General features: G+C 55.2%; 2 protein-coding genes across 8 annotated transcripts in view; one reads left to right on the top strand and one right to left on the bottom strand.

The window, feature by feature from the left end:
- The first annotated feature begins 736 nt into the window (after nt 1-736).
- Kif19 (kinesin family member 19) lies at nt 737-24,710 on the top strand. Of its 7 annotated transcripts, XM_008831473.2 has the most exons (20): nt 737-911; nt 2,502-2,582; nt 13,523-13,633; nt 14,385-14,472; nt 14,805-14,941; nt 15,808-15,933; nt 16,222-16,416; nt 16,845-16,991; nt 17,535-17,657; nt 19,326-19,491; nt 20,061-20,235; nt 20,350-20,545; nt 20,937-21,207; nt 21,301-21,422; nt 21,998-22,131; nt 22,368-22,473; nt 22,624-22,711; nt 23,353-23,750; nt 23,959-24,118; nt 24,258-24,710. In XM_008831473.2, the coding sequence occupies exons 1-20, from the start codon at nt 873-875 to the stop codon at nt 24,386-24,388; spliced, it is 2,994 nt and encodes a 997-aa protein (XP_008829695.1). In that variant the 5' UTR covers nt 737-872; the 3' UTR covers nt 24,389-24,710. The 7 variants fall into 7 exon arrangements, with proteins under 7 accessions (XP_008829695.1, XP_029418581.1, XP_029418583.1 ...); XM_029562721.1 differs by having other exon boundaries at nt 22,368-22,711; XM_029562723.1 differs by lacking the exon at nt 16,845-16,991 and having other exon boundaries at nt 22,368-22,711.
- A 413-nt stretch (nt 24,711-25,123) lies between these two features.
- Btbd17 (BTB domain containing 17) overlaps nt 25,124-27,009 on the bottom strand; it is a 6,832-nt gene continuing 4,946 nt past the window's right edge. Inside the window, exon 3 of the mRNA XM_008831474.3 lies at nt 25,124-26,519. Within this exon, the coding sequence (XP_008829696.1) occupies nt 25,445-26,519 (1,075 nt within the window). The 3' untranslated portion in view covers nt 25,124-25,444. The remainder of the gene's footprint in view (nt 26,520-27,009) is intronic.

Raw genomic sequence — 27,009 nt, 5'->3', positions numbered from 1 at the left:
CCCCGTAATGTTTTAAATAAACTTAGGCCTTTGTGTTGGGCCATATGTAGCCTGGGTCAATGTAGCCTGAGAGCAAAGGTTGGACCCACCTGGGTGGTACTATTCTGGCAGGACCCACTGGGTCCATCCACCTTGACCAAGATTCTGAATTGAGTCCTTAGGCGTTGTTTGCTAGTGGGCAACACCGAAGGGCCAACCCTCTATTACACCCCAGCAAAACCAGGTACCACAGGGTTCAGGAACAGCTCTTTAACCATCCTCCCACTCTTTCGGCCACTGGAGAGTGGATGCAGACATGAGGCACAGGCCACCACATCTGCGATGCCCACAGTGCCTATGGAAACCCAAGGCTGTCAGCCGCGCCCTGGAGACGCCCAGCAACAGGCAGGCAGGCAGCAGATGTCAGTGGCCAGAGGGGCAGGAGCCCGTCTGCCCGGCAAGTCCCGTGTGGGGCGGACGCCTGGGAGTTCAGTGGGACAGTGGAGGTCCGCGAGCCCGGGCGCGGGCGGGTGCGGAGGAGCTACCAAACGGACGCGGCTGCCCCGGGAGGACGCACGGACGCGCAGGCCGGCGGCTACTGGACAAGCAGTGCTTAGCAGCCGCCGCAGCAGCATCGCAGGCCCAGACGCCTCGGGGAGGAGGGTACCAGCTTGCCCAGGCAAGGGGCGTGGCGAGCACAGGGGGCGGGGCGGAGCCGGCCGAGCCCTCTCTCCGGCCACGCCTCTCGGCCAGCGTCCGGGCGGCCCGCGCGTTGTTGGTTTCGGGTTGTCAGGCAGCGGAGGCGGAAGAGCGACCCGAGGAGGAGACCAAGGTGGAGGTGCGTCTGGGCCATGCCAGCTGTCGCGGCCTGAGCCCCTCCACCCGCCGCAAACATGAAGGACAGTGGGGACTCCAAGGACCAGCAACTTATGGTGAGACATCCCCGCCCCCCTTTAAACTCCTTCGAGGGGGCGCAGGAGGCTCCACTATCCCTGGGGACTGGACAGTCTCAAACGCAGTGTCCACTAAGAGGACATGGGAGGGATTGGGGTCTGGGATTGTGCAGAGCAACTTTGCCCAAATTCTAGAGGACAGGTGTCCAGAAGGTATGGTGGCCTCCTGCAGCTGGGAAGCTAGCATCCCCACCCCCCACCACCACCCGAGTTGAGTCTTCTCTGGGGTGAGGCTCAGTGCTCAGACCCAAGAGAGATCTGGTCTACTGCCTAAGAAGGAAGCTGGGAGTCTCTAGTGAACCAGAGGGGACCCCAGCCCAGCCCTGTGTGACTTTAAAGGCAGCTGGGGACCGTGGATGGAAAGACAAAATCCCTAGGAGTTGGGGGGAGTTGGGAGTCCCCAAGTTGGGACTCCAAATGTTGCAGAAAAGTTCTGGAAGGAACCTGGATGGCCCCCAGGATCTCCAGTTTGGGAATGGATGAGAATGTCAGAGGGAGGGATGGGGCAGGTAGAGGCTGAAGGGCTGAAGATAGAGATGATAATCAATCAGAGACTAGAGCCATGAGAGGGAGACTTGACAACCCCAAGGCACCACTAGGTTTTGGGGTTAGGTGAGGGTCTCTCTCTCTCTCCCAATCCTCTTCCCAGTTCCTAACTTCTTAATCTATGGGAATGAGTCCACATCAGGAGCAGGTGACAGTTCCCAGACACCAGGGTACCGTCACCCTGACACCACTTTATGTAGGGTACCTGCTTCTGCAAAGGGAAGCCTTGGCCCCAGACTCTGCAGCATCCTCTCTGGCTATGAGAATGACCTCTTTGAAAGGATTTGCCTCAGCATGAGCATGCTTGGTGTTGGTGGGGCAGGATCTAAGGCCCTCCTCTCCAACCAGGAGGTCCAGCCAGGAGGCTGAAAGACAGTCTGTTAGACTGTGCAGGTGAAATGAACTGAGGACCCTTTAGATCCACCCCGTATCCAGCAAGTGCATTCCTTTGTTCAACAAAAGAAAACCTCTCCTTCCCTTGACTCCATTCTTTTGGGAGACCCACGTATAGGGTGAAGACCCACCATCTCTCACTGGCTCAGGAATAGACAGCAAAGGGGCCCTTGGTGATGCTGTCTTGGGATCGTTAGGTTATGGTCACTAGATGTTGGGCTGCCCCAGCCTAACTTCCAGGCCCATCCTGTTATAGCCGGCACTTTTCCTAGCAATGCCTCATTCACAGATGCACAGAGGTGGCTCCATGCCCAAGGCTCCATTCTTAAGCCCAAGAGACAGACAAATGTTTAATTTGGGTGCATGACTTACACAGCCTGAGCAGACAGTTCTCTCCCCCGGGGCCGTCCCTGAGCCACTGGCTCTTGGAGAGAGATATAGACTCAGACCCAGCCAGACACACTAAGTACCTGCTGCCTAAGCAATGCCCTTGAATCATAGAGTTTTCTTTAGGACCAAGGATCCTGGGCTGGCTGGATGCTGTTGGAGGAGGAATCCTGAGGCCTTCTCATCCCTCCCTCTATGGCCAAGTGTGGGTCTCCTAACCAGGGCTCTGGTCTTCTCTCCCAGGTGGCACTCAGGGTCCGGCCCATTAGCGTGCCTGAGCTGGAGGAGGGAGCCACCCTCATCGCCCACAAGGTGGATGAGCAGGTATGTGGGTGGAGGCCTGCTCAGATGGCTCAGCACAACTGACTGGGCAGCCAGTGCTCTGTGGCTCACAATACCAACCTCTGTTGTGCTGCCTACAACATCACCAAGAAGTGATATTCACCCAGGAAGTCTTCCTAGGTGGGCCCAAGGAAAGCCAGAGCTTGTGGATCCTGGGTGGGCCCTGACTGTAGTTTACCTCTGGGTGCCCAGGGTGTAACTTCCCATCTTGGGATGTCTGCTACCCCTGGAAGATAGAGTGGAAGCCAGCTTCAAGAGTGTGCACGTTTGGCTGTTTGCTCTCTTGCTCTTCATGTCACCATGATGAGGGAGAGCACATGACACAATAAATATTCATAGAGAACCCACAGCATGCTGGGGATGATGCTAGGTACTGGAAAACCACCTAGAAAATGAAAAGCTCCATCCTCCATCTATTGCCCATGTTTAATGTAGGGAGACAAGACAAAGCATTCATCAAAGAATTAAAGCAAATGAGAGTTTGCAGTCTAGGAAGACTGAAGAAACAAAGAACACAGTGGTGATGGAGGGCTGGGGAGATGGCTCAGTGGTAAAATGCTTACTGTGTAGGCATGAGGACCACGAGTTCCGATCCCCAGAACCCATGTGAAATACTGTAAAATGGTGAGTGGGTGTGGCAGTTTGCCTGTAACTGCAGTCTTGGAAGGCAGAGACGGGATCCCCAGAGCAAGCTGGCTAGCAAAACGAGCTGTATTGATGAGCTCCGGGTTGTACTGAAAGACCCTGCCTCAATGAATAAGGTAAAAGAGGCATCAAGATCAAGGCTGATTCCTGACATCAACCTTAGGCCACCAGATGCATGTGGGCAAGCATACCCACACACGTGTGCCCACACACATGCAAACATGCACACACACATACGCCATACACACACACACAGAGAGAGAAGAAAAATGGAAAAAGGGGAAAAAAAATAAAAGAGAGAAGGTGATGGCGCCAGGTATGGTGGCACATGTCTGCAATCCCAGTCCTCATGAGGCTGAGGCAGGAGGATCAGCAATTCCAGGCTAGCCTGGGCTACAAATCAAGACCCTGCCTTAAGACAATGAAATAGAGACTTATGAGGGTTTGAGCAAACAGGAGTTGGAGTTAATTGTCAAGAACAGCTCCTTAAGAGTACGTTCAAAAGGAAAAACTGCAACCAGAGGGATTCGATATATGCAAAGGCCCTGTGGAGGGGGATTGCAGTGCAGTTGGGTAACTGAGAAAAGGCCAGCGTGGCTCAAATATGAGAGAGTGACAAGAGATGGAGTCCAAACCACACACTCTGTCAACACAGCCAGGATGTGCATTGGGGTGGGTACTTGATGACTTGGCTGCTTGAGTGGTCCTGGGTGTAATGGTGGGTACAGCAGGTACAGGCTTGGTGTGAGCCTGACAATGGCCCCTTGCCTCTCCTCCAGGGGCCAGGGAGGGAAGGAGGGAGGGAAGTTACAGAGCACCGAAACACAGCTGCCCCTGGGCTAGGTCCCTCAGAAGCCCCAAATGATCCATCCCCTTTTGCTTTCTTCCTCAAAACCCTCAGGCAAATGGGAATGCCTGGGAGAGCCCATGTGGCAATCAGGAGCATAGTAAGTGCGTGTCAACAGCACAGGAGCCCCATCTCTAAGTAGGGGAGACAGCCTTACTGCCTTGCTGTTTCTTAAGGCAGGGTCTCATATGGCTCAGGCTGGCTTTGAACTCACTAGGTACCTGAGGATGACCTGAATTTCTACCTCCCAAGTACTAAGATTACAGGTATGTGCCAGTCGGCATGCTAGGTTTATACATTGATGGAAATGGAATCAAAGATGTTGTGCATGCTAGGTAAACAGTTTACCAACTGACCTACATCCTTACAGTAAACCTTACTTTTGACTTTTTTTTTTTAAAGTAAGGTCTCCCTGTAGCCCTAATTGGCCTAGAACTCACTATGTAGACGAGGCTAGCCTTAATCTGACAGAGAACCGCCTGCTTCTGCCCGCTGAGTGCTGGGATTAGACTTTACATTTATTTTTATTTTGTGTGGAATGGAGTAGGGGGTGCACACTCACCATGGCGCAGTGTTGGAGGTCAGAGGACAATTCTCCCCTTCCGCCATAGGGTTGCAGGGGTTGAACTCAGTTCATCAGGTTTGGCAAGCACCTTTACCTGCTAAGCCATGTTGTTGGCTCCATGATGGGACTTCTTTGGAGGGTCTTTGCTTGTGCCGGCCCAGTACCTGGTGCATAGGGTGAGCCCCATAAATGTCATTTCTGGTCATCTGCAGAGATTCCCCAGGGCTTCCCGGTTGACTGCTGACAGGGCCAGCTAGAAGAGCCAGAGCTCCAGGAAGGAGACGCCTCCCAGACAAAGCCACTCCCTGTTTGTCCAACTGTCCCCAAGGATATCAGATCCATGGGTTGGGACAATAGTGTCTCTCTTGGCTGCTCCTGGCTCCCAGCCGGCTTGGGGGCTGATCAATATGAAGTGATAGAGCACACCCTGTCAAGGGTACAGCCCATTGTATACCCACGCTGGGCAGACACTAGCCCCTTCTGTCTATGTGGGTGAAGGGAGGGGCTCCAAGCCCGGGTCTAGCCTAACCCGGCGAACTACACCTCCCACCAGGCCTGAGCTGGGCAGGTCTAACAGGCTGCCCCTTTGTCTGCAGAGATATAGAGCACTGTCTAAGCATAATGGGCACAGGGCCCTCCACACCACCTCTCTGCACACTCTGCCCTCAGCTCCTTCGGTCCCAGTGGCTTTGAAACTGGGCTCCTGGCCTAGCCCCTCTCACTGCAGTCCAGATACAGCAAGGCCAGGCTGACAGCCTCCTAGAGCAAGCTGTCTCTTGGTAAATAAGGCCCTGGTAACTAGACATTTAAGACTCAAGGACCCAAGAACCAATGGATGGACTTCTGTTGCCTCCTGTTCTAACCAGTCTCCTTCTGCCCTTCTCCTAGAACCCTGTGGTTTATCTCTCCCTCTCCAGGGATACCTGGCTTGGAGGTGGACTCCAGGCTGTAGCTCGGTCAGAGACCAGTTGTTTCATCCCTCTTCTCCTCCCTCAGAAGGCCTGAGGCCCAGTGCTTGGGCAGTGGGGTGAGCTACTGTGCTAGCCCAGGACAATATGGCAGTGGTACTGTGGCTGGGCCCATGTGGTCAGCACAGTGTTCTGCCCCCTTTGAAGAAGAGGTCAGGTCGGTGGTCACCTGTTTTCCATTGCTCCCTCAGCTATGGCTGTCGTGGCCCCTGTGCCCTGGCCCCTGCAAGGGGCTCCCCAAGCTGATTTCCTAGAGCCTTGAGTGCTGGGCCCTGCCTCTTGCTTCTTGTCTCTCATTGGTGCTGAGTGGGTTCCTTTCCTCTGCTGGTATCCTCTCAGGGTGTGGGAACCCCAAGCTATCAGTGCAGCCCAAAGTCCTTCCTGAGAGCTCAGCCCTTTAGCCATGAGCAGAGAGTGAGCATTGCCACAGCCCACCTGTTAGTGGGTCCTGGGGGAGAGAGGGCCTCAGTTACTGGTTTGGGTCACTGTGAGGGGTCCCAGGACAGCCTTCCTTAGGGGTAGTCATCATTCTTCCGGGGACGTCTGGAACCTAGGAACCTGTAGCAATGAGGCTTTGCAGAGGGGTTCATACCCACAGTCAAAGAGTCCCTGGGCAGCAAGAGGCCTGTGTGGGGCCAGGGCTCTCTGTTGGTAGAGTGCTTGCCTAGCATGCACAAAGCCCTGGATGCAGTGCCCATCACAGAAACTGGGCATGGTGGCACATACCTATAATCCTGACCTGAGAGGTGGAGGCAGGAGGATCAGGAGTTCAAGATCATCCTTAGCTACACAGCAAGTTTGAGGCCAGCCTGGCTCTCATTCTCAAAGGCTAAATTATGGGGTGGGAGAGAGAGAGAGAGAGAGAGAGAGAGAGAGAGAGAGAGGAGAGAAGAGATTTGAGGGAAGTTGAAGATGGGCTTGGATTTATAAAGGGGCCAGGTTGGTGGCTTGCAGGGTCAAGGGTGTGTAGTCCTTAAACATGGTGCCTGTCTTGTGGAAGGGGGAATGAGGGTTTCTCATTCTCAAAGGCTAAATTATGGGGTGGCTTCGGTTCCACAATTAAATAAACTCCTGCCTGTCACTACCTCCTCTTCCTATACCCAGTGGCCAACTGCTGGAAGGGTGTGATAGGAGCTCCTCCTTAGTAGTAACTGAGGTAAGACTGAGTCCAGAAGCCAGACCCCTCAATGAGGCCAAGAAAGAAGGCTGAGGGAGAAGGCTCAGGATAAACGGCCACCCTCTCCTGCCAGAGCCACCTCCCAGCCCTCCAGACTGTGTTTATCTGTAGGATTTAAGTCAATGAACAATGCGTATAATCCCATAATTAGCGTTTTCCCAACTGTCTATTTCTGAAGTCCTGGGGAGCTCTGCAAGGGTCCTCCAGGAGGCCAGCAGAGGGGCCAGAGCAAGAAGGGACAGGGAAGCACAAGGCAGAAGGGGCAGGAGGGTGTGATTCGGGGGGCAGAAAGGAGAGACCAGCAGGAGAGGCTCCTAACAGAACAAAGGCTACAACGATAATCCCTGCCATGCTCTGACTAAGTTCCTGAGAATGAGCGAAGACCCCCTCCGTCCTGTTTCTTCTTCTGGGGACACGAGAGTAAGTGTGCTCTACCTACCCCAAGAGCTGTGCAGAGGATTAAAGACGAGGCCAGGAGGCCATGGTTAAGATGGGAGGTCATTGTATGAGACAAACACAGAATGAGGTGACAGGTGGCAGGTGGCAGAGACAGTGTGATGGGCACAGCTGGTGTTAGCCTGCTAGCTGTCTGGGGCACAGTAGGGCTTGAGGGTGCTCTGTACCAGCCATCTAGAGGCTAAGAGGCCCTGAGCATGGTAGGAAATGACCAAGAGATGGTTCAAGCTTAGCTAGCTCCTCAACTTCCCAGCCGTTAGCTACTTTCCATCTCTCTGTTATCCACTCTGGGCATTTCATGTGATTGGATCATATGCTGTGTGGTCCTTCATGCCTGTGTAATGTTTCCAAGGCTCATCCAGAACCTCATTCTTTTTCATGGCCAAATACTATTTCAGGCTATAGACATACCATAATTTGTTTACCCATTCAACAGTTGATGGGCATTTGAGTTGTTTCTGGTTTTTGGATATTGTGCACAGTGCTGCAAGGATACAAGGATTCCTACACTTAGCAAATAGATGGGTGTACAGAGAGGGTGCTTGCTAATATGGATTCGGGGGCCTACCTCTGCAGAGATTCTGTGTGGTTCTAGGTGGTACCTGGGAATCTGTATTCTACAAGCAGCCCTTCTTGGGGAACTATGATAAAGGCACCTTCAGACCCCTTGAGAGATGCCACACTACCTTCAGGTCATGTCTCCCACCATCCTGAGCCTCGGGGTTCTGAGAGCCCTATAACCAGGTGGGGACTGCACTGGGGCACCAGCCAGGTGTGGCTGTTGGGGAACTATGATAAAGGCACCTTCAGACCCCTTGAGAGATGCCACACTAGACTACCTTCAGGTCATGTCTCCCACCATCCTGAGCCTCAGGGTTCTGAGAGCCCTATAACCAGGTGGGGACTGGACTGGGGCACCAGCCAGGTGTGGCTATGTCCTAAGTGGCTAGCTGGGCCTTGGTGGCTTTAGGAGCTCAGTGGGTTCTGCTTGCCTTTCCGGAATCAAAGTCTCCTTTCTGAGACCTCATAGGTTGCTATGTCTACAAGTAGAAATATGACTAGCAACTAATTCTCTGTCTCGATAAACAAAAGACAGAATCAGCCTTTCAAGGTTGACAGCCACCCAGAATCAGGGTTATGTTTTGTTGTGTTTTGTTTCTACCTATGGCTATACAGGGGTGTCTGGCTCCCCGGATGGCTTATAAGGAGAGGCAGCCTGTGGGTGTCAGGTGGGGGTGTCGCTGTGGCTCCTCTTTTGGCTACAGCCCTGTGGGTTCAGGTCCTCTCTGACTTCCAGGTTGGCCAAACTGGAGGCCTAGAAAAGTGATACTTTTGACTCAAGGTATCTATACAGCATGTTGTCCCTGAGCCCCAGTTTGAGGTACCTCCCTTGGGGAATTTCCACTGCCAGGCTTGGAGACCAGAAGAGGAGTGTGGGTTGTTAGATTTCATCCAGGGGACAGTTTGCCCTCAAGGAGACATTTGGTACTGTCACAACTCAGGGGAAGGCTGTGCCCAGCATCTAGTATGTAGAGGTCAGGAATGCTGTCTACACCACGTAGGACGGCCACAGTGGTGAGACTTAGAAATCCTGGTCCAGGCCCCCTCGCTGGGTGCTGCAAAGCTGATCAGGCTCCTGCAGCTTAGGACCCTGCAAACAGTAGGGTCACCTGATGTGCAAAGTATTTCTCACCCCAGAGAGTCCAGGAAGAGTCCGGTCCCTGCTGGGGATGCCTTTCAGGAACTAGACACCCTCTCCTCAGGCTGAGGCCCCAGCGTCTCTACAGGAGCTTGGGCTTCCAAGTGACTCTAGAACTCTGCATTGACCTCAGAACAAGGCCAAAGTGCCTTGTTGGGGAGCACCCCTCCTGGGAGCCTTATTCAGCAAATGTCCTTGGCCATATGTTGTGTACAGTCAGGGTGACATTGAGAGGGAGCTTTGTACAATGTGCAGAAGGCTCCCAGAGTGAAGGCCATTATGTGCTGATAGCAGGCTTTGAGTCTGCCTGCAGAGATGCCTAGCAGCAGGGACTGCAGGCAAAACTCCAGGCTTTTCCCAACTTGTGTTGGAATCTGAGCTGAGAACCACAGGCCATGGTCTGTCTCTTACCTCTTGGCCCTGCTCATGATTTCCTCTAGAATGTTCTCCCTCTACCTCTCTTGGCTGCTTCCTGCTTGTCTGTTAAGATCAATACTAATACCATCTCTTCCTGCTGCCCTTCTGTCTTGGCAGGATTGGATTTGGGGTCTCTCCTATATATAACTGTGCTGTCCTGGTTATTAATATGGAGTGTCAGAAAGCAGAACTCGGGGCATCACTTTTCTTTCTCCCTAAGACCTTAGCCAATTCTTGGGCACATGGAAGATGCCTCACAAATGAGGTGGATTGACCAGAACACCCCAGTCCTGTCTCCTTGACAGCCCAGGCTCCCTGCCCCGCCCTCACTGGCTCAGCTCTGTTTCACCTGGTAGAGGGATATAAGGGCTTCATTGTGTGCCATAGGAGACAGGAACAAGAGTGATGCTCTGGGGGTGTGGGGTGAGATCTGGGACCCTGACAGATGGAGCCTGGACAAAGCTCTCTTTAAGAGGGCTGGTGGCAGCTGGGATGACAGAACTCCAATGCAGGAACATTTGGACATCAAAGGAATCAGGTGTCCAGGTGAACTTGGCAGTGCCTAGAAGTCGTATGAAGGTCATCTGTCATGGTGGAAGACACTGCATGCTGTTCACTCTCCCCATCACCAAAGGCCCCCAAGGTTCCATGTCCACAGAGACTCTAGTGCCCAAAGCGAAAGCTGCTATGATTGGCCTTGTCCCCGTTGCAGCCCACAGGGACCCAAGTCAGGTCCTCAGAGCCAGGTTTTATCTTCAGCTAGGGCTGAAATTTGAGCAGGGCTTATGCTGCTGAGAGCCTAGGACAAGACCCAGACCCTAGAGGAAGTTTGGAGGGCTTTGGGGCTAATGCCCCAAGGAAGTGGCGAGTGGCTGGGGGACAGTTAGGTCCCCAGGGAACAGTGCAGCCCCTGACATACTGTGCTGAGATTACAGCGACTGCTGGCCTTTGGGAGGGGTGGCCTTTCCATGCACAAACACAAAGCTGTCACTTAGCCTATCTGAAGCCTTCCTTTTAGCTGGCACACCTGGAGCCCCATCTGATTGGTTGAGACTTCTGCCTCCTAGGGAATGACCCTCCCTTTGAGAACTGAAGATGGGCTTTGTAGCTATCTGAAGTCACATGGATTCAGTGAGCCCAGGTGAGCCCACTTGGCACCTATTCCAGGGATCCAGGAGAAGAAGGGAAGGGGGTTATCCCGGGATAGACATGGAGATGGATGGAAGTTTTCTGGGAGTTCCCGAAGCCCTTGTCCCCTCCTAAATCGTTAGGCTTGACAGGGGGACCCAGAAGAACCCACCATGGATCTCCTTAGCTCTCAAGTTCAGTTGAACATACAGCCCGGCTTCCTGCAGCCTCACCTTCACTCTCACCCCCCACCCTCTGCAGGCCCTGAGTGAATTGGCATGCCTTTCCTGTTCACTAGGCCTTTGAGATGGTCACCAGCCCTGGCTCTCACCAGCCCTGGCTCTCTTGCTGACCCAGAGAAGCAGTACAGCCACTGTCTCTGTTTCCTCTTGATGGTTCCGTAACAGCCCATCCCCCTCAGTGCCTGGCCCTCTGTGAGGACCCAGTGACTCTTTTTATGCTGTTCCTTATTTCCTAAGGCCAAATGAAAACTTAGGGCTAATGTGAACAGTATATATGTGGGGGTGGGGATCTTACTCAGCTCCAACAACTGCTAAGGGACCCCATCCCACATGCCCCTGTGGTTTCAGAGGGAGCAGGAGAGGTTAGAAGAATGTATTAGTTTGGTTTCTCTTGCTATGATAAACATCATGACCACAGTAACGTGGGGAGGAAAGGGTTTATTTCATCTTATTCTTCCAACTGACAGTTCATCACTAAGGGCAGTCAGGGCAGGAACCAAAGCAAAACCATGGAAGAGCACTGCTTCCTGGCCTGCTCCTCTGGCCCATGCTCAGCCTGCTCTCCTTTATAAGCCAGGACCACCTGCCCAGGGGTGGCACCACCCACAGTGGGCTGGGCCCTCCCATGTCGCTCAAAAATCAAGAAAATGCCTCACAGACAATTCACTAGAGGAAATTCCCCCACTGAGGGTCATGTTGACAACCAAAGCCAGCCATGACAGGGAGGTTTAGAGGATGGGCAGGTACCAGCCTGAGAGATGACTGGCCGGAACCCTGGCTCTGCCATTTCTAAGCAATGAGTTTTTGGGCCTAAATCTCCTTGTCTGTGACTAATAATCAGGATTCGCATTAAAGGACTCAGTAAAGACAGCTATTAGCTGGTTGTGGTAGTGCATGCCTGTAATCCTAGGACTTGGGAAGCTGAGGCAGGAGGATTGCCATGAGTTCAAGGTTAGCAGGCCTAGTTAGCAGAGCGAGAATTTGTCTCAAAAAAAACCCCAAAACCCAAAAACCAAAAAAACCAAAAACCTCAGTGCTTACCAGATGTGAATATTAGTGTGCACTGGGAGTTAATGTCAGTAAGCGCTGGGAGTAAACATTAGTGTTACACTGACGTGAATGCTAGTGTGTACCAGGACTAAATGTTAGTGTGCATGGAGAATGAAGGTGTCCCCTCCTCCCTCCTAGTCCCTCCCCTCCCTGGTGGAGAAGGGTCTCTGAGGACAGCATCTGGCCCTTGGGAGCAGCCCCACCTCATTAGGTAGGGATCATGGGATGGCTTATTTCCCCTGGCTGTCTGGTAGAGCCTGGACCCCAGGGAACCCTGCCCTGTACTCTCAGTGCCAGACACCTCTCAGGGGTGCCCGTATTGTGCAGGGGAGCTGCCGATGTTCTCCCTGGTGAGGGCAGGGTGCCACTCTCAACCCGTGTTTTGTTTCATTTTTACCATTCTAAAGTTGATAGTAGAGTCTTGAGTTCAGGCAGTTGGTGACGCCTCCCCTCCTCTCCCTCTTTGTGGCTTCTTCAAGGAGCACTACTGAGACAGCGCCCTGTCACACACATTGCCTCGTGGGCTCTGCCCAGTCCTGCAGGAGATCGCATCACTGTTCTTTCCTCAGGGGGGGAGACCCAGGCTCAAGCAGGTCCCCATGCTGGCACAAGGCCACTCTGCTAATGAGAGGCAGGACTGGGATTCAGAGCCTGTCCTGCTTATCCCCTCCTGTGCCTGCCTGCTTTGTCCTCCCCTGAAATTCAAGCCTACCCAAGAGTCCATGCGTGTCTTCTGCTGTTTCCTTTCTTGTACCTTACCCTAGACCAGGACCCCCAGCAAGGACCTAGCCCTTTACTCTGCATTTCTGCACAGAGCCCAGGACGAAGCTCAGCACACGGGAACCTGGGCTCAGAGATAGAGTGAGCTCAGAGACTGTTCTTAGGACAGTCGGGAAGGACCCGGCCAGCCCCATGCTGCGCCTCACACACATGCACAGAACACAACTGCCCCCACCCTGCAGGGAGGGCAGCCCCAGTGGGCATAGAGCAGCTGTGTGCCTGCTTTAGCTCCAGCCTAGGGTCCTGCAGCCTCTTTCCAGTCCCACCTCAGTCCAGGGCTGCAGGTTACTCAGGGGTAAATGGAAGGCCACCAAGCCCACCTGTCTCCTTCACACCTGTTCCTCAGCAGCCAGCCACTCTGCTCTGCCTTGTTCTGCAGTGGACTAGGGGCAGGCCATGGAAGGGCCAGGCAGGGCAGGCAGGGGTCCAGTTGCAGGAAAACAAGTCTGATGTCTTTGAACCCAGATCCTGGGTTTAGAGCTCTGTTCTTCCACAGGCTAGTGTATGCCCTAAGCATGTCTTTGGACTCCAAGTTCCTCATCTGTCAGGTGGGAACATGAACTTCACCATCTGGGCACTGGGATGAAGCAAAGTATGGTGAAGGTGTGGGTGGGGCAGATAAAACAGGTCTTGTCCCCAAATATATGTCATGACAGACAGCCACGCTGCAGTTCCTCCTTGTAAGATGGCACCATGGGGGGGGGGTAGTGCTGCAGTTAGGGGAAGAGGCCTTGGATCTGGGGCTCCCTGTAGTTTGAGGTACTCCCCCCCCTCACAGTGTTCTCTGCTGCCTTGGAATGGTGCTAGCCTCAGGGGACAGTCATTAGTCATCAGCGAGGCTTTGTCTCCCAAGTGTTCTGAAACCCAGACAGCAGATAGACACAGAAGAGGTCCTAGGGTTGTGGGGACCCCCAGGGTGACTATGGCCTCCCCTGGGGACTTTTGCAGATGGTGGTTCTCATGGACCCAATGGAAGATCCTGATGACATCCTGAGGGCACACCGCTCCCGGGAGAAGTCCTACCTGTTTGATGTGGCCTTTGATTTCACTGCCACCCAGGTGAGAGACAACTTGGGCTAGGGACACATGGGAACCCCTCTTGACGTTTTGCCCCACTCAGGAAGGGCCCTGCTTGTGACCATCACCTTCTCTCTCACATTTGCTCAAGAATCCACTTTCTAGAGCTTTGTCCGTTTGTGAAAGTCTACAGATACCTGCATGGTCACGTGCCTGTACACTTGCATGGCGTGACACTATATGTGCTCACTTATACACATGCTTGGCATGACACTGCATGGCCACTTGCCTGCATACTTGTTCTCCTGTATGTCTGCACACCTAGCCTTCTATAGAACACACTTGGCTAACCCTCACATGCCACCCTGCAGAGTAGCCATGTGGAACACTCCACAGCTGGCCTATAAGGTGCTCGAAGTCCATCTGGTGTAGGGAGAGTGGCCAGAGGACAGTCTCAGGAAAGCTGACACCCTCCCAGGGACCTCATCTTGCCCATTTTTGGGATGCTCAGATGCTCCTAGGAGCTGACGTCATGCATCTTTAGAGCTGGGGGCCGGGAGCCAGCTGTAGGGGAGGCCTCTCAGATGTCCTCCTGAGCTCTCTTGCAGGCTCGTGTCCCCCTTGAGGGGTGTAAACAGATAATCCCTTCTTCCACTTCCTTCCCCCTCTTATCTCCAGTCTGGGGCTCCAGGGACAGAAACCTCCCCTGGTCAGGGTCAGGACATGCTTGGGAGCACCTGCTCCTTGTCCTGTCTCTGTCCCTGACCCCTGACAGATCTCTTCCTCCCTTTAGGAGATGGTGTATCAGGCCACCACCAAGAGCCTCATCGAAGGTGTAATCTCAGGATACAATGCCACTGTGTTTGCCTATGGCCCTACAGGTGAAGGGGAAACAGACACAGACAAGAACTGACCCCTGTTGTCTCCCCTGAGAACTAAGCCCCACCACCCTCCACCAGAAAACTGGTTACCCCTGGACAGGGGCCAAAACAGAGAATGAGGCCGAGCCAAACATTGCCTCATTCAATGCCCTCCATCCCCAAAGACCTTGTTCTTAGCCAAAGCCACCACCCTTCCCACCACCTCCACCTCTCTAACCATCTGAGGTGGGGGGGGCTAGTCTCAAGGACAGCCCAGGGTTCCCAAGCACACCACCCCAGTAAGGCTACACCCCTAGCCCCGACCCTGTTCACCACTACCCTGTCCTGCCCAGGCTGTGGGAAGACCTATACTATGCTGGGCACTGACCACGAGCCAGGCATCTATGTTCGAACCCTCAATGACCTGTTCCGAGCCATTGAGGAGACCAGTAACGACATGGAGTATGAAGTGTCCATGTCCTACCTGGAGGTGAGCCCCCCACCAGATTTGCATAGGAGGTACATAGGATGGGGTGGCCCACCTCCCTAGAACCAGTCATTGGTGGTTTCCTGGGATATGGACCATGGCTGTTCCCCCACATGCATATCACTAGCCCTGCCTGATAAAAAACTGTGACTCAGAGAGGTCAGGCAGCTATATCAGTGGTACACAGCAATAAAAAAGCAGGGATTCCAACTCTGGGCCCTGTGCTTTTAAAGGCAAGTCTTGCTGTAGTGTAGCTTGGGGAGTGAGCATAGAGTTTGGCTGCTGTCTCAGACAGCTTACCTTCTCCTCATCCCCTTGAGCCCATTCCTTAGCAGACACCATCTGCCTGGACAAGACTTCCTGGGGTAGAAGGGGACCACACAGAAGCCAGAAGGGGTGGAGACTTCTCCAAGCTAGTGGGCTGGTCTCCATCTGGCTCTTCTGGGAGCTCATAATCTCCTGGGTGACAGCTCAGAAGGGGTGGTAAGGGAAGCTGCCAGCAGGTATTGACTCAGCCAGCCAGGCTCACCTTGGTAGGTGGGAGGCACCCAGGATAGGGAGCTTGAGGGTTTTCTAACAACCAGCAGGGCGCCTCTGCAGCTGTGGTCCTGCATCGCTCAGGTCCATGCGTCCGGCACGGGACCGGCCTATCCAGCGAAGGAAGTCCCACCGTGTTTCAAAGCTTCTTGCAATGTTTACTTTGATGCCCCCACCATTATCAAAGAAAGGTGTTTCCCCCAGTTAGGGCTTCCTTCACAGGGTCTGGGGCCCAGCAGGCAGGAGCACTGGTCCTTGCTGGGGAGGGACTGCCAGGCTGCTCAGAACTGGACTTCTTGACCTTCTTCCTCCTCATTCCACTATCCCATCAGATCTACAATGAGATGATCCGGGACCTACTGAACCCTGCCCTGGGGTACTTGGAGCTGAGGGAGGACTCCAAAGGGGTTATCCAGGTGGCCGGGATCACTGAGGTGTCCACCATCAATGCCAAAGAGGCGAGTCTTGGGCAGTTAGCCAAGGACTGTGGGGAGGAGAGTCACTGTGAGGGAACTAGGACAGGGGACCAAAGTCAGGGAGCTGCTGGGACAGAGAAGTCACATACCCCAACTGTGCTGACCTCTGAAATGTACACAGAGACCTGACTTGAGAGAGCCGAGTCCCCTGTCCATGCCCCTCAGCCCATCCCAGCAGCTCAGAGGCTGGACCTCCCCAACCAGGCCCAGGCTCCTCTCTACAGGACCTCTCTGTGGTCCCCAAGAGCCACCTCCACCCCTCCTTCCCAGATCATGCAGCTGTTAATGAAGGGGAACCGGCAAAGGACACAGGAGCCCACAGCTGCCAACCAGACGTCCTCCCGCTCCCACGCTGTGCTCCAGGTGGCCGTGCGCCAGCGGAGCCGGGTCAAGAACATCCTGCAGGAGGTGCGGCAGGGCCGCCTGTTCATGATTGACCTGGCCGGCTCGGAACGTGCTTCCCAGGTGAGGTTGGCTCTGCTCCCAGGGCACAGGGGAGGGAAGGAAGCAAGGGCAGGGGTGATGGCCCTCAAGGTGAGGTCAGCTCTTGGGGGAAGAGGTCACAGGAGAAGAAGCTAGCTGAATAGGTCAGCTTCTGGGGCAGTTAGGAGAGGAGAATGCCCCAGGGAGGTGGGGACATGAGTGGAGTCCCAGGGTAAGGAGCTGTGCAATGTCTCAGAGGAACAAATAGGCCTGGGATCCTGAAGGGACGGGCTGATGGGGAGGAGAGAGTGGAACAAAGCTGCCTCTGATGTCATGTCATCTTACCTTCAGGGACCTCAGGGAAGAGGGAGAGGCCTCTAACCAGGGTCACCAGAGCGTTAGTGAGTGGCTGAGTGAGGCTGCTGCCTCTGTCCCCTGAGCCACAGTCATATCCTCTGCTGCTCCCCCAGACACAGAACCGGGGACAGCGCATGAAGGAGGGGGCCCACATCAACCGCTCCCTGCTTGCCCTGGGCAACTGCATCAATGCATTGAGTGACAAGGGCAGTAACAAATACATCAATTATCGGGACAGCAAGCTCACCCGGCTCCTGAAGGTACCCGGGAATGGCATCAAGGGCAGGCCTGCGAGGTGGACACACAGCATGGCTAGCCACACTTGAATTTCAGATTTCCACCAAGTTCATTATGTAGCAGTATGCCCTGTGCAAACAGTCCCTTCATTGTTTATCTGAAATTCTACTGTAAGCAGGTGTGCTCTGTCTTTTCCGGGGACTCTAACCAAAGGACAGGAAGCAAGGTGGCACAGGAGCTGGAAGGGGTATCTTCTTCCAGGACTGTGGGTCAGAGGGAACCAAAAGCCACCTAGATTTGGGGGCTTTGGTGATGGTCAGCCTCGTGGCCTATGGAGCCTGCCGTTTGGGGGCCACTGTCTCTGGGCATGGCCACTTTTGGCCTTAAGCTATAAACATGGCACTAATGAGTGTCCACTTCTGGCTGGCTGGGCTCTGTGTTCAAGGACCTCTCCCCACCAGTCCTTTAATCTTCTCAGGGGCTGTGAGTTAGGGGGATTACATGTGCAGATGAACCAGTGAGGCTCTGGGGGGTGTCTCTGGCTAGCCACTTCCCTGTCCCCCCAGGACTCACTGGGGGGGAACAGCCGCACTGTGATGATTGCCCACATCAGTCCAGCAAGCACTGCTTTTGAGGAATCCCGGAACACCCTGACCTATGCTGGCCGAGCCAAGAACATTAGGACCCGGGTGAGCACCCCTGGACTATGCCCTAGTCACCCCCACCCCGGACTGAGATTTGAGCCCCTGGGGCAACCCTGACACCCATCCCACCCTCCCTGTACTGGTGTGGTCTCTCAGGTGAATGTTACTCTGAGGGCTTTCTCTGCTCTACCAGCCCCTGCCTACCTGCCTAGCGAGGACTCTCTACCTTTCTTTCTTCTTCCGAGGTTCACTCAGTCCTCTGTGTGTTCAAAGCCCCTCATCACCATAGTCACAGTAAGAGGCACCCTTATCCAGTGCCCACTCTTAGCACTGTGACATGTCCCATTCCATCTCAGAACCAGGCAGGGGTTACTGCCTACTGTACAGTTTAGGACAGTGAGGCTTGAGGACATAAAGAGACTTCCCAGCTAATCAAAGACAGGAGGGAGATGAGAGCTGGGTCTACCTGGTTTCCAAGTTCAGGTTCAAGCTCCTTTTCCCTGGTAAAGAAGTCAGCCTTGGCCTGTGTGCATGTGGAGGAGAGAATGACTAACTTTGAGGTGATGTGCAGTGAGCTTTCTTCCAATGTCTACTCCTCCCCACCCCCCACACCATTGTCCCAGATATTGGGAGTTGGAGTGTAGCCTCCAAGAATGTCAAGGGGAGAGGGGACATGATCTTGACTAGTTAACTGATAGTTCAGAAGCAGATTAGTCAGGCGTGGTGGTGAACACCTATAGCCACAGCACTTTGGAGGTGGATCAGTTCAAGATTGTCCTTGGCTGCATAATAAGTTCAGGGTTAGCATGGGCTACATGAGACCCTATCTAAAAAGAAAAAAACACAGGGCTAGAGATATGGCTTAGCAATTAAGAGCACTGGCTGCTCTTGCAGAGGACCCTGGTTCAGTTCCCAGCACCCACATGGCTGCCAACAACCATCTGTAACGACAGTTCCAAGGGCTCTGATGCACTCTTCTGGCTTCCACGGGCACTGCATGACATGGGTGCACTTACATACATGCAGGCAATACACTCATACACATAAAATAAAAAGAATGAACAAAATATATATATATATAAGTAAAATAATAAAAGGCAGTTTATTTAATTGAGGCCAATAGCAAGTGCTAAGGCAAGCGGAGGAAGGGGGAATTAAGGCTGGGCTGTCTGTGGTAGGCGTGGAGAGACCAGGACTGTTGCTTGACTACAGCAGGACATTCGTGCAGAAACAGTGAGTCCAAAAAGGAAAAAGAGGGCTGGAGAGATGGCCCAGTCGTTAAGAGCACTGGCCGCTCTTGCAAGAGGACCTGGGTTCAGTTCCCAGCACCCACTTGGTGGCTAACAACCACCTGTAACTCCAGTTCCAGGGAATTTGATGCCCTCTTCTGGCTTCTTTTGGCATTGCAGGTAGGTGGTGCACTTCCAATACATGCAGACAAAACATTCATACACATAAAATAAAAATAAACCAATAATATTTTAAAAAAGAAATAGAAATACCAGAGAGTGGTGAGCCTTCAACGCCAGGAGAGGAACATGGGCTCCTTAGGCATCAGAGTCACTGAGGTCAGAGAGCAGCAGCAGCACTTTAGGATCATAGATCTAGCAGAAGCCTGCACAGGAGGCTGTGGGTTGGGGGCAAGGCCATGGAGGCAGGCCTGGCTTCTGGGGTGACTGTACCCCCTTGTCCCTCATCCTGGGCTCCCCACAGGTGAAGCAGAACCTACTCAATGTTTCCTACCACATTGCCCAGTACACCAGCATCATTGCTGACCTGCGAGGAGAGATCCAGCGACTCAAGTGCAAGATCGACCAGCAAGCCGGTCGGGGCCAGACCCAGGGCCGGATGGACCGGGGTGACATCCGCCACATTCAAGGTGTACACAAGGGCCCTTGGGGATATAGATGGGGTCTTGTCTCAGCAGCCCGCTCCAGACAGTGCTGATTCCAGCTCTTCTAGGCTGGGTAGCCAGCCTCACGCTAGTCACTCCAAGGCTCTGAGCCTTCCAGCCTACCCTGAGAAATGGGACCACACTCTCTGCGTTGGAGAGATGGAGATGGGGCAGGATAACAGGAGGATCTTACATGGGGGCTGGCTGCGTACCAGGGTTGCCCTGTAGGACCCCTGAAGGCCTGTTCACTCAGAGAGCAATGGTTTTCCAAGTCAGCAAACAAACAGGGCACCTCTCTGTAGCTGACACAAGGTGCTGTGCTGTGAGGACTCTCAGAAGCCCAGTTCATGCGGAAGAGTTGGAGTCACCTTTGGACATCAGCCTGAAGAAACATTGTGGGGAGACGGGTGTGGAAGAAGGGTGAAATCCAGGAGCTCTTTCTGGAGGAAGGGGTTAGCCAGGAAGTGGAAGCAGTGGTTTGGGAAGAAACTGGGGGTCAGAGCCCAAGTGGGCTTGAGCTGGACCCTAGGCTGACGCCACCCCCTCCCCGGCAGCGGAAGTACAGTTACACAGCGGGCAGGGCGAGCAGGTGGAGATAGGGCAGCTTCGCGAGCAGCTTGTCAGCGCCTTCCACGAGCAGATGGATGTGCGCAGGCGCCTGCTGGAGCTGGAGAACCACGCCATGGAAGTCCAGATCGACACCTCCCGCCACCTGCTCACCATCGCCGGGTACACACCCCTGCCCCAGGATCCTCCAAGGTCCACTCTGGGTCTGGGATGGAGGAGGCTCACTGCCCTGTTCCCTGGCCTGAATCTCGTGTCTCCCTGGGTGGCACTGTGCAGCTGGGAACACGAAAAGTCACGCCGGGCTCTCAAATGGCGGGAAGAACGGAGGAAGGAGTCCTACACCAAGGACGACAGCGAGAAGGACTCAGACACAGGCGATGAGCCGGACACCCTGGAGCCGCCCGAGGTGGCCTCGGCCCGGGAGAACATCGCCGCCCTGGTGGGGGAGCAGAAAAAGCTGCGCAAGCAGAAGGTGTCCAGGGCTTGAAGGCAGGGGCGAGGGCTGGGAAGAGGGAGACCGGGAGCCGTTACTCATCTGTAAAATGCGCGCAGTCATGGTGCTGCCCAAGTGGCACAAAGCAAGGACTCAACGCATGATCACCAACATAGTAACAGATCTTTATCTTCTGTGCCGAGGCAAGGGATGGTTGTCCCAGGGCATGGCGAGCCGAAGGGCATCGCGGGTCTAGGATTGAGCCAGGTGGGCACGGAGGGGCCACCTTGGAGCATACCCTACTTGTAGGGCCCAAGATAAGCTCTGAGGGCTAGTCTTGGCTTGGAACGGAAGCCCGACGACCTGAATCCAGGGACTGGGCTGGCGGGTGTGGCCTGGCGCTGACCCCGCGGCCTCCCCAACCCCGCAGCTGGCGTTGGAGCAGCGCTGCGGGGAGCTGCGCGGGCGGGGCCGGCGCCTGGAAGAGACGCTGCCCCGACGTATCGGCTCGGAAGAGCAACGCGAGGTGCTCAGCCTGCTGTGCCGAGTGCACGAGCTGGAGGTGGAGAACACCGAGATGCAGTCGCACGCGCTGCTCCGCGACAGCGCCCTGCGCCACCGCCGCGAGGCCGTGCGTCGCCTGGAGCAGCACCGAAGCCTGTGCGAGGAGATCATTCAGGGCCAGCGGCAGCTCATCGACGGCAAGGCCCTCGCTGGGGGAGGGGCGGGGGGTGAGGCGGAGGGGCGGGGCTGCCGGCCCACGCTGACCCCTTCTTTTCCTCTTTTCCCTACAGACTACAATCTGGAGGTCCCCCGGCACTTGGAAGAACTTTATGAAGCGTTCCTGCGGGAACTGGAAGAAGGTACTCTGGAGCGCGCTACCATCATGGACCGTGTGGCCTCCAGGGCCCTGCAGGTGGGCGCCTGGGCATGCGCAGTGGCTCGTTGTAAGATAGGCACCTGCAAGTCACTGGGATTCCACTAAGCCAGCCACGCTCACCCCAAGGGGTTAGCTTCCCCCCCCCCTTCCCCTTCTTAGCCACTATATGCCTTGCCAAGCCTCTGTGAAGTCTCCCATGCCTGGGCATTCCTGTCTGGCACTTGTTCCCACCTGAGGGGTCTCAGGGTCAGGACTGGCCATTTGAGATATCAGATAGCAACGATGAGCTTTTAATCCCAGCATTTGGGAGGCTGAAGAATTGAAAGTTGGAGATCAGCCTGTCTTAAGTAAATGGATGGATAAATAAATTAATGTTTAAAAATCAAGGGAAAAGCAGACCATCAAGCCAAGCCACTAAGACTGCCTAACAGACCCCAGCTTGCTCCTGGGGACCCAGGACATAGAGGCCCAATGCCCTTCCAGGGCTCCCAGCCGTTGTTACAGCCCTCATCACTCTGTGCTGTTACTTGATCCAGGACCAAATCTTCTGACTGCTCTCTCTTACCATTGCTGCCCCCTCCTCTCCCCATCACACACACACACGCATACAGGACAGCTCCTTGCCCAAGATCACTCCAGCAGGGACCACACTGACCCCGGACTCTGACCTGGAGAGTGTGAAGACACTAAGTTCTGAGACCCAGCGCCCCCCAAACAACACCCTACCCCCGCTTAGCACAGACGGGTGAGGCGCTTCCTGATAGCCACCTGTGCCCTGTTGGGGGATGTCTTTGAGGATAAGGGCTCAGTGGGGATGGTGGAGCCAGAAGGATAGAGGGAGGAGGAGGCAGGGGGCTGTAGCCAGCACTCCTGGGTCCTCTCTCCCTGGGCACTAGGAATTCCTTCCCTGGGGTAAGGGTGGGTCTTGGTGTGACTAGTCTAGTCAATAGCTGCCTCCTCTTCTTCCCTTGCTGACTGCAGTGACACCTACCAGGTATTCAAGGCCAGTCCCCGGGCCTGGCAGGCAAAGAGCTCCTCTGTGCCCACTCCACCCCCCATCCAAGTAGGCAACCTGGTGACTCAGGAGGTGAGCTCTGGGCACCTGTTGGACACCCAGCAGTTGGGGTGGAATCCTTCCAGAACAGCCAGCACCTCCAAGATCACACAGCCTCTGCGAAGTGGGGGTGTCACACCTACCTATTTTCAAGGTCTGTCCAATCAGTCACTTCACCCCCAGGTCCCATCTCAGGACAGCCTGGGCAGCCGGATCAACTCTTCCCCTGACAGCATCGAGAACCTGTCGGAGATCCCTCTGTCCCATAAAGGTGTGTGTTCCCGCCACCTACCCTGCCCTGCCAGCCCCTACCTGGCATTGATCATCTAAATGTTCAGATCACCCAGCCCAAAGCGCCTTCCTGTTCTGTGCCCTGCTGAAGGCCCCCAGAGGGCCCTCACTCCATGGATAGATTAAACCAATTGCCTAAAGGAATACTTTTTTTTTCTTTTGTGAGGGTTGGGGTGGTACTAGGGATTGAACCTGGGGCTTCACACACGCTAGGCAAATGTTCTATCACTGAGCTATATCCCCAGCCCCCTTTTCACTTTTTGAGACAAGGACTAAGTTGCCCAGGTTGGTCTTGAACTATCTCTCCAGGAGAGGCAGGCCATGAACTTTCCGTCCTCCTGCCTCAGCTTCCCGAGGAGCTGAGATTACAGGCAGTGCCACCAGTCCCAACTCCCAAAGTCTCAGTCAGTCCTTGATGTAGCCCTAGATTAGCATTGCAGTCCCACTTACAGATGAAATTAAGGTTCAGAGTGTGTGTGCTCAAGTTTCTCAGATATCGAGGGAGTCAATGTTCTGGGAGTGGCGTCCAGGAGTTCTGGCTTTTGCTCACTTCTGCCCTGTGAGAAGGAGTGGTGGGAGGTGGCCTTGACCCTGGGTTGGGCATTCCTGTACCTGCTGCAGAAAGGAAAGAGATCCTGACCCGTACCCAGTGTATCTCAGTGAAGGCTGCCCAGCGACGCTCACAGGCCCTGGGCATGGAGGGGCGCCACCTGCTGGCACCTACCACAGAGAGAAGCAGCCTGTCCCTGCACTCACTGAGCGAGGCTGATGAGGCACGGCCAGCGGGCCCACTGGCCTGCAAACGGCCACCTAGCCCCACACTGCAGCATGCTGCCAGTGAAGACAACCTGTCCAGCAGTACTGGTGAGGCCCCCTCCCAGGCTGCCGGACCTCGAGGTGACAGCACTGGACCCTGGGTGCGTGGTCAGAAGAAAAGCCCAGGCAAGAAGAGAGAGGAGTCACTGGAGGCGAAGAGGAAGAAGCGGAGGTCTCGGTCCTTCGAGGTCGTGGGACAAGGGGTAAGGTGTCCCAGCCCCTTCCTGGTGGGTGGGGACCTGCGGGCAACCCTGTCCAGGATATACAAGCACTTTCTGCCCTTTTCTACACCCAGAGGCCCTGCCCCCAACCATGCCTCGAGGACAATCAGGCTGGCACAGTAGCTAGGGTGCAATTCTGTAGCTGAGCTCTGGGTAGCTCCACACATTTCATTATTTTCCAACCACGCAGCTGTCTCGCCCCAAGACACATCTCCTGAGGCCCTGTCCCTTGGACAGTATTTCGGACCACAGGATGCCAGTGTGCAGTCGCCCATCCCCTGGTATCAGGCATTTGGGAAAGGTCACGCTGCCTCTGGCCAAGGTCAAACTCCCTCCAAGTCAGAACTCAGGTCAGTACCAGCAAGGGGAGACCTTGGCTAGTCCTGAGCAGAGTCATGCCGAGCTCCCCTAGGGAGTTCAAGGCCCCTGGGATGATGGTGGAATGGAGGCATTCCTAAACTTTTGATGCTGGTTCTTTCCTTGTTGCAGGTTCTGGGGACCCCTCACCCCTTCCTGTTCCCCCTAACACAGCTAGTGTTTCCAGACGAGCTACTCGCGGGTCCAGCCTGCCCCATGGCTCAAGCACCCTTGGCAAAGATGGACGCGTCCGGCATAACTGAGGGGGCCTTGTCTGGCACCTGCTAGTCTGCCCCCAGGACTGAGTGGGGTGGAGCAGGGATGGGAGGTGGCTGGGCAGATGGAGATCCCCTGGGAGCAGGAGGCTTGGAAGGCTGGGCTCCCAAGAACCCAGAAATTGTGGGGGTTCTGTGCCACCAGAATGGGAAGTGAGCTCCAGGGGCATGGCCTCCCAGCCCTGGACAGAACACTTGCCAAAACCCTGCACAGACCTGGGGCCAGTCTCTGCCTTGAAAATGGGGGAGAGGGCTGTTAGTGAGTCGGGACTCCTCCGTGGGCAAGGATGGGGATGGGGTGTGGGAAAGAGGCCCAGAGGGACTTTTCATGGGATGGGTGGGGGTGGGGAGAGAGTCTAGTTTTGTTACTTATCTGTTGCTTTTTTTTCACCTTTTAAACAATAAAGTTCTAATGGAGTTTTGATGGTTGTGTTGGGACTAAACCTTGTCTGAATGTGGGGTGTCTGTAAGATTCATCCCTTTCCCTCAGCACCCCATCTCCCTTGGCACAAGCCTACAAACAGCTGGGGAAAGATGCTTTTTAAAACCCTAGCCCAGGCGCCTTCCCAAGAGGGTTCCGGGGACTTGATGTGGGGAGGAGGGCAGAAAGCCTCACAACTCAGAGGACTGGCTGCCCCCTGGTGGTCACAGCTCAGAAAGCACCTTAGCTTCCAAACCAGAAAATTGCCCCAGAGGTAGATTGCTCCAGTTAACCGTCAAGCTCTGGCTATCTGGGTGTCTTGTCTGGCCTAATCCATGTCTGGGTGGAGACTGCCTAGTGGCCGGCAGGCGAACCCCAGTCTTGTGAGTTGCTTTTACCCAGGGACTGGTGCTTCAGTCAGCCCCTGGCCTTTCTGAGCATCGGTTTATTCTGGACCATGATATCTGCCTTCAAGGCGGCTGGGAAATGAACTACTGATTGCCTAGGACGTTCTCGTGGCTTTCACGCGAGCCCCACCAGCTGCACCTGGCCACCCAAGGGCCACCCCCTCCCCAGACCCCAGGCCATCTCTCGGCCAAGCCTTTATCTCCCAACCCCCGAAGCTAATTGGGGGTCCGGATGAGGGTGTGGTACACAGGCTTGACTATGAGATGCAGATGCAGCGCATTCTCCACCAGGTACTCGGAGTTCCGCCTCTGCAGGTCTGCGTGGGCCAGGAAGTCTCCGGCCTCCTCGCTGCTCTGGTGGAAGCTGTAGGCGTGGCGGACCAGCAGGCGGCCCTGCTGACGAGCCCCGACCAGCACCGTCTTCTGGAAGCTCACGCCGGCCGCGTCACCGCCGCTGCTGGCCGGAGTGACCACCAGCCGCGGCCGCCCATCCTCGGGGCGCGCGGCGGGCAGCGCGGTACCCGCAGCATCCGCGTATACCGGCCGCAGGCTGACCGGCAGCCAGCGGGGCGAGAAGAGCACGTTCCACGTGATCCGGCGGCCCGCGTCGTGGCCGCTCGGACCCAGCTGCGTCTGGAAACTGGTGCTGCGATCGTCGCGAGCCGGGTTGTTGATGACCCACGGGGCGCCCCAGGCGGGCGCGAGGTAGTTGCGGGGCAGGAAGGCGCTGCCGTTGACGTCGAAGTACTTGGCGTAGTGCAGCGGAGAGGCGGCGTGGAACTGGTAGGCCTGCAGCAGGAGGTCGGCCACCGCCGGGCCGTGGCGCTCCAGGGCTGCGGAGCGCGCCTGCAGCTGGAACAGCTGGGCCGGCGGGATCATCGGGTAGCGGATGGCGCGCAGCGCTCGCTCGGCCACAGGGGGCGGCGGTCGCGCGCGGCCCAGCCACGCCTCCAGCGCGTGGAACAGCTCCAGCTCGTCCTGCAGCACCAGGTCGGAGCGCTGCAGGAGCTGCGCCAGCAACTCGGGGCTCACGGCGCCCCACTCGGCGCTCCCCGCCACGGCCGACAGGTTCCAGGCCAGGAACTGCAGGCAGCTCTCGCGCAGGGCCTCGTCCCCAGTGCTCACCGCGTAGTGGTACCAGCCCACCGCTGGACCTGCACCTCCCGCCAGGTGTGCGCGCATGTAGTCGGCCACGCCCCGCTGCAGGGATGCCACCCGGTATTTGGTGGCCAGCCTATGCAGCGGGATGGCCTGGGCCAGCAGTACTGTCAGCTCACCGCAGTACAAGTACCTACAAGAGAGTTGGAGAGGGAGGGGGGTGCGCTGCTGGAGCGATGGCTCAGCGATTAAGAGCACTCGCTGCTCTTCCGAAAGACCTGAGTTCGGTCCGGAGCACCAGCACTATGTGGCTCACAACCGTCTTTACCTCTGCTTTTAGAGGATCTGACGCTCCCTTCTGGCCCACAGAGGACACCTGCACACACATGTACACTCACATATACACATAAATAGTAATAATGAAATAAATTAATAATCAGGCCGGCGAGATGGCACAGTGGTTAAGAGCACTAGCTGCTCTTGCAGAGGACCCGGGTTCGATTCCCAGCACCCACATGGTGGCTAACAGTCATCCATAACTCCAGTTCCAGGGGATCCAATGCACTCTTCTGACCTCCATTGGCTGGCATTGCATGACACCAGTGCACTTACATACATGCAGGCAATACACTCATGCATAAAATTAATAAAATACTAAAAAATAAATTAATAAATATAAAATG

The sequence above is a fragment of the Nannospalax galili genome, unplaced genomic scaffold (assembly GCF_000622305.1).
Source record: "Nannospalax galili isolate Female #2095 unplaced genomic scaffold, S.galili_v1.0 scaffold634, whole genome shotgun sequence".
NCBI classification, from domain to species: Eukaryota; Metazoa; Chordata; class Mammalia; order Rodentia; family Spalacidae; genus Nannospalax; species Nannospalax galili.
The sequence above is the reverse complement of the archived record's forward strand: the minus strand, read 5'-3'. Positions and strand labels throughout refer to the sequence as shown.

Excerpts from the sequence above, each read along its gene's own strand:
- Kif19 (XM_029562721.1), top strand. The coding sequence starts at position 873 with ATGAAGGACAGTGGGGACTCCAAGGACCAGCAACTTATG. Across the intron at positions 2,583-13,522 it reads CCCACAAGGTGGATGAGCAG|ATGGTGGTTCTCATGGACCC; the intron begins GTATGTGGGTGG and ends GGACTTTTGCAG. Across the intron at positions 14,942-15,807 it reads TGTCCATGTCCTACCTGGAG|ATCTACAATGAGATGATCCG; the intron begins GTGAGCCCCCCA and ends CTATCCCATCAG.